The sequence below is a fragment of the Abramis brama genome (assembly GCF_963993115.1).
Source record: "Abramis brama genome assembly, chromosome: 22".
NCBI classification, from domain to species: Eukaryota; Metazoa; Chordata; class Actinopteri; order Cypriniformes; family Leuciscidae; genus Abramis; species Abramis brama.
In genome coordinates, this window is record NC_139984.1 from 11,129,752 (window position 1) to 11,136,876 (window position 7,125).

The following is a 7,125-nucleotide window of genomic DNA, read 5'->3' on the forward strand; positions in this document are numbered from 1 at the left end:
ACATTTCATTTTTTACCACGAGAACTACGCCAGATCTCGTTTTAAACGTTGGCAGCCGGAAGCGGCACAATGTTTGGCCAACTTTCCTAATTTTTTTATCATTGGTTATGTGCCAAGTAGAATAATAGCATCTTCTGAAGAAATAATAGTCTGTATTACTTCACTGTGACTGTACAAGTCAGACTGCTGAAACTGGAAGTGTAAATGTGTGTAATGCACTCATCAAGCTAGACGTTCAGAGCAAGCCATTTTTGTGGTTTAGTTTCAATGATGCATTTTAATCTGTTTTCATTTTAGAGTCGTACAGTATGTTTTCTCTATCTACCTTCTGCTACCCTCGATCTTACGTGGTTTTATCTTTTGCATATGGAGAATATGGATCAGTGGAGTGGTCCCTCTGAGACCGGGTCTGGCCTCATTTCAATAAGCCTTAAATTATGCAGGATCTGTAATGAGCGTCTGCAAAAGAAGCCTTTTTTCAATATGTGCACATGGAGGTGCTAAATACGTTATATTTGCCCTGGGGACATTTTTCATGACGGTTTAATCAGACAAGTTGCAAATGAGTGAAGTTCTTGTCCTGTCTCTAGATACACAACCATTTCACGGTCTCAGGGAGTTTAATAAATCACCCAGCAGGTGTGTGTGTGTGTGTGTGTGTGTGTGTGTGCATGTGTTGGGAAGTAAGTTTAAACTTCTAGTTCTGTAATTACTTAGAGGTTGATGGAAAGTGGATTTTGCAGATAAAGATGTCTAAGGTGGGAAAACATGCCAGTGACCCAATGAATCGCATGATAATTAATATGACTGAATAATATGAATGAAACTTTGTGTAAAATAGTGCTTTATCACGCATTTAACAATAATGACTGAACCATAAAATAAAGTGTAATTCTTAAATAAAATCAAATAAAAACTGCTGTGAAAAAAGTTTGGGGTCAGTCAAATGTTTTTATATTTCTGAAAGAAGTCTCTTATGCTCAACAAGGCTGCAATTATTTGATCAAAGGTACAGTAGAACTGTAATATTGTGAAATATTATTACAATTTAAATTAACTGTTTTTTATTTTAATATATTTTAAAATTTAATTTATTCCTGTGATCAAAGCTGTATTTTCAGCATCATTACTCCAGTCTTCAGTGTCACATGATCCTTCAGAAATCACTCTGATATTCTGATTTAATGCATTTCTCATTATTATCAATGTTGAAAACAGTTGCTTAATATTTTTGAGGAAGCCGTGATACGTTTTTGTCAGGATTCTTGAATGAATAGAAAGTTTAAAAAAATGCATTTGTTTGAAATAGAAATCTTTTGTAACATTATAAATGTTTTCACTGTCACTTTTGATCAATTTTATGCATCCTTCCTTGTAGAGTAAAATATTAATATGTCATCTTACTGACCCCAAAGTTTTGAACGGCAGTGTATACATTCAAATTGAACCAAAACACATAAAATAAACTGCAAATAAAGTAAAAATAAAAAGTGACACACAAAAATGAACCAAAAGAACTCTCCAGATAACAACCATCAGCAACCAAAAAAAGCAACCATCAATGTGTTAAACCGATATATTGGTTTACTCTAATAACATTTCTCTGTGTTTGTGTTTTTCAGGTCTTCGTAAATGAAAGCGTGTCCTGAAGAGAAGCCATTCTGCCCGTTCCTCCTCTCTGCTCCTCGTCTTCCTCTGTTTAAAAGAGTGTCAGCTCTGGACGAAACACAGTCGCTCCATCGCCTCATTTAGACACTTCTACAAGTGGCTGTAAAGCATATCTAAACAAAAAAGGTCCTGTGTTCTGACCGGTGTTGTGTGTGTGGTCTGTGCACTTGCGTTATTGAGAAGTTCCAGCTCTGAGGAGGGCCATTGTGTGCCGTTTACCTTCACACAGGATGAGCACAGTAAAACAGAGGAGCGAGCCGAGAGGAGGACGGGGGTGCGGCCCCAAAACACAAGACAAGCCAGCGAAACTCCTGTGCTAGTCAAAAATAGAGGCAAAGAAAGCATAACATATAACAAAACAAGACAGAATTAGCTTTTCTGAAAATTGCTTTATGTCATAGTGTGATGTACCATTCTCATGATTCACTTTCAGATTCAGTTTTAGTTTTTAGTTTTAGATTTATGCAGTGATCCCTGTATTTGGACACTCAAATCACACTAAACAGTGTATGAATGTCATGACGTTATAGGTTATACACACTCTATTTTAAAGAACACTTTATGCCAAAAAGGTTCTATAATACTCTTAAAAATAAAGGTTCTTCATGGGCATTGATGGTTTCTTGAAGAATCTTTAACATCCTAGAAGAACCTTTCCATTGCACAAAAGTGGGAAACGTTTTTTTAGGAACTGTTTATTCCTTTATTCCGGTTATTTTATGGCATTCCAGTGTTGGGGGTAACACATTACAAGTAACGCGGGTTATGTAATCAGATTACTTTTTCATGTAACTCGTGTAAAGTAACAGATTACTTTTAAAATTACAACAAAATATCTAAGTTACTTTTTCAAATAAGTAACACAAGTTACTTTGTTTTCCCATTTATTGACTGACAGCTCTCCTGTTGAGAGAAATCAGAAGTAAGTGCAGAGCTTTGTGTGTGAACATGATGGTTATTGTAGTTCTAGTCTAAATGTGAGCATTTACTCATCTCACACAGATTCAGTATTCCTCAAAATGAATGAAAACAGTCAAATGAAAACTCACTGAATATTACGCAAACGTTAAATAGTACAAATGTACTTTATGTATTTAATCTCACTTTATTAACCAATGTCTTTGCTGCTGACCTTTGATGATCCAATTCAATCATGCTAATAATAATAAGCAAAAACTTCTGGTGTGAAACAAGCAAGCCCAGCCTAGGTGAGAAGTCATTTTTACGTAACACATTAATTTACAGAAAAAGTAACTAAGTAATGTAATTAGTTACTTTTTTTAGTAATGCATTACTTGTAAAAGTAACTTTCCCCAACATGGATGGCATCACTGTAAATAACACCTTCTGGAACCTTTATTTTTTAAGAGTGTATAAGGAGAAATGTCTTAAACGACTGCATAAAACTTTCATGTTTAATGGGTTATTTAATTTTTTCTAGCGATAAAGTATGTTTTAGCCGTTTAATTTATAATAAGCTGTTTAATTCATCAAATTTAATTGAATAAAAAAATGCATTAAAACTAAATTAGTAATCAAATCCCATGATGGAACCCCTAAAAGGTTCTATATATGATGCGTCTGACAGAACCTGTTAGGGTTCTATATAGAACCTTCTAAGAGTGACTGAAAATCGCCTTGCCACTTTTATTTGCAGATGATTCTTGCTTTGATGTTTTGTATCCGATGCAATGAAATGTGTCCATTTTAAGTGTGACTTAAGCGTTCAAACATTTTGGGGGTCACTGTACATGCCGTCAGTATTTTTAATGTTAATAATCATCATTTATTGCACAATGTGTTTGTATAATCAGCCTTTAGATCTAACAGAAACTAATTTGGGCAGTACAATATACTACATAACCTCATACTATTCAAACTGAAATGTTTTTCATTAGTATTGTTATAGGACTGGCTGATATTATGAAACAGAAAGAGGTTCTTTCATTTGAATGGTGCTTGTAATCAAATATCAGTTGTTTGTGAACAAATCGTCAGCATGTCTTTGTATGAATTTGAAAACGGTTGAGTGGCTGTCAATGTCTTTCACTGTAGATGCAGAGCTACTGTAGCTTTTTACTGGAAACATAAACCTCAAAGCACAACTGATTGACCTGACATGCAACGTTACATGTATCATAGTGTGTGTGTGTGTGTGTGTGACTGTTTTGAAGAGAGGGGCTGTCTATTTCTTTCTAAAGTGAGATGTGAAGGCCAAAGGTCAGTATGAACAAGCTTGTAATCCCAGATGTTTCATATCATGAGATTTGTTCACTGTATTGGCAACATTTTGGGTTCTTGTGGCCTTTAATGCTCTTAAAGGAGAAGTTCACCATTGCTCTACCTGTATGTCCGGTAGGAGAACTTCTGAAGAATGCGCACGTTGCTCTTTTATATATAACTAATACGTTTCCCTACTGGAAGAGTGCATTTTCAGATTGCGCTATGAAGTCATACGATTGCTTTGTGCTTTCGCATATGGGAAAGAGTCGCGTGAACATTCTGCTGAATATCCTGTTTTGTGTTGAATCAAAGTTTGTAACAACATGAGGCTGAGTAAATGACCGTTTTTATTTAAGGTGAACTACTCCTTTAAACATGGCAAGGGTTCAGGGGAAGTTTTTTTTTAGCATTTATTTTATGAGTGTGTGTAACACTTCCAGCTTAATATTTTGGGCTTGCTGTAATGGTGTACAGTGTTCTGTTAGGTCATCATATTGGCCATGGATCTATCCTGCCCCCTAGTGTTTAATGTCCTTCTGTACACAACATCTCGACTCGAGGAACAGGAACATTTTGTAACACTCTCTGAAAATATCCATGTACATTTGCAATTGTAGATTTTAGGATATTGAATATAAGCCAGCAATGATAGTCTTCTGTATATGTGTTATAATGAGAAAAGGAATGATATACATTTTTATCACACCTTTTCCCCTCGTCTTAATGGCTCTGTCTCTTTTCACAGGTGTTTTTTTAAGCCCTTTTTGTATCTCTTTCCTGTGTCTTTTCTCCATAGTTCTACATTGACTGCCTGTCCATCAACACGTGTTTGCTGACCACAGTGTAAATAGATGTTTGTTAATAAAAGTCTGCTTTTCATCTACTGATCACACGTCTTGTTTTTGTTACACAATGCTGTCCTGTAATCTAACGAAGAGCTAGGGACTCACCGTGCCTTAAAATGAGTCCATATGAGGTGCATAGACAAGTAGAGAGAGGCACTTCAAGAGTCCACACACTCCACCAAAGACAAGAGTTTAACCAAACTATAATCTAACCAAACAGACATGCAACGTGTTGGACAGGAGATTTCAAGATACTAAAAATAATGAATATATAGTAGATAAATAAAATGTAATGTTCTTGTGGACGGATTATTTTGATTTGATTAAGATAGATAGATAGATCAAGGTCTAAGTTTTGTAGTTGCTGTCAGCAAGTATTTCCATGTTTGTCGTCTTGTGTCTCAGTGATACATTTTTCTTCAGGATTGCTGCTCTTTAACTGAACAATTGGTGCCTTTGTTGAAGCAGATACTTTTCAATCCATATTCACTTTAAATTATGGATACGCAGTGAGAAATGCATTTTGCCTTCAGAACGTTATTAATGATCTGCCTGCAAAACTCTCTGCTATACTGACAGATAGATGGATGGATGGATAGATAGATGGAGATACAGTAGATGGATGGATGGAGATACAGTAGATGGATGGATGGAAATACAGTGGATGGATGGATGGATGGATGGATGGATGGATGGATGGATGGATGGAGATAGGCTACTGTAGATGGATGGATGGATGGATGGATAGACAGATATGGATGGATGGATGGATGGATGGATGGATGGATGGATAGACAGATATGGATGGATGGATGGATGGATGGATGGATGGATGGATCATGGATGGATGGACGGACGGACAGATAGATAGATAGATAGATAGATAGATAGATAGATAGATAGATAGATAGATAGATAGATAGATCTCACTCTCTTAAAACACTCTTAAAACAATCTTCCTAGCTTCATTAATTTGTCTTCTAACACAATATAACAGTTTTAGAATTCCATGGAATATTATTATTTTTAACAGTTTTTCTGAAGAACACTTTCAAAGATGTCATTTCCACCACTTTTCAATTTATGTATTTTATTACAATATTGTAAAACTGATTATATAAGATTATGTATCAGTCAACAACATCAGTGGCTAATCATGTAACAAAATAAATCTTAATAGGGTGAATTGCCCTAATGTGGGACATTTTTTGCACTTCAGACTTCTGTGACATATTGCGATGTGTAACCAAAACATTAAATCCACACCCAATACCATTTTAAAAACCCCAGGATGTATCCTAATCAAATCAAAAGAGAAAATTCAAATAACCCATTCATAAGATAAATTATAGACATATTAGTGCTCTTATTGCAAGTCGTCTGAGAAAATCTGCAGCTTCCTAATGTCCCAGAACGTTTCCCCAATGTGGGACACTGAAAAATCTATGATAAAAGACCAAAAATCACATTGATACATGTAGAATAGTAAAATCTTTTATTTTAGATTCACTGGAGAGTAGATAGGGACATTCCATGCCCTGGCCAACAGTCTCAGCTGAGGGACCCCACCATCCTCAACAATACTCCTCTATGGCTCTTTTCATCCTGTCCTGCCTCCACTGATTAAGTTTCTTTCTCTTATCCTTTCCCTGTTTCTGCCTCTCTTTCTGTGACAATCTGTCCCTGTCTTTCTCACCTTTGCCATTGTGATCTAAAATACATTTCATTGAATTAATCAGATGCATAAAATAAAGTGGAATTGCTTTATTGGTTTTCTACTGCATTTTTAAATTCAGAGCTATTTTTCATTTTAAGTCAACTATACCTTTTACACATACATGGCACATACATGACACACACACACACACACACACACAGAGAGAGAGAGAGACACACACATATGTAGGCATGCACACGCACACCTACACACAAAAAAAGAGCCTTCAAACCGCCCTTCAAGAATAAAAAATTCACATTACTGTAAAAATCTGCATTAACAGTATTGTAATATTGCATTACAAGACTAAAACCATGTAAATAACCATGTTTGTCCCACAAACCATGACCCACCACACATTTCTGACTCATTGAAGTACTGTCCCACATTAGGCTGATCATGCTGTCCCAGATTTGGAAACCACATTTCCTAATGTGGGACACTAAGAAATTTGTTAAAAATATAAAATATATAGTTTATACACACAAATGTGTGTATAAACTATATGCATATATGCTTATATACTATATGCTTCATGAACTTGATGCATTTTTATTTAAAGTTGCTAAATGCCACGAGTTGCCACGAGTTGGGATTTTTGCCTACAGCATTTCATTTTTGCTCAGGTCTATATTTATTATAAGTCACTCACACATATATTGTAAGTAATGA

At 35.5% G+C, this 7,125-nt stretch overlaps 1 protein-coding gene across 2 annotated transcripts in view; it reads left to right on the forward strand.

Annotated features, from left to right (window-relative positions):
* nkain4 (sodium/potassium transporting ATPase interacting 4) overlaps positions 1 to 4,778 on the forward strand; it is a 64,538-nt gene extending 59,760 nt beyond the window's left edge. For both annotated transcript variants that reach the window (XM_084099886.1, XM_084099887.1), the window contains one exon: positions 1,623 to 4,778. In XM_084099886.1, the coding sequence (XP_083956012.1) occupies positions 1,623 to 1,632 (10 nt within the window). In that variant the 3' untranslated portion in view covers positions 1,633 to 4,778. The remainder of the gene's footprint in view (positions 1 to 1,622) is intronic.
* Positions 4,779 to 7,125: the final 2,347 nt, after the last annotated feature.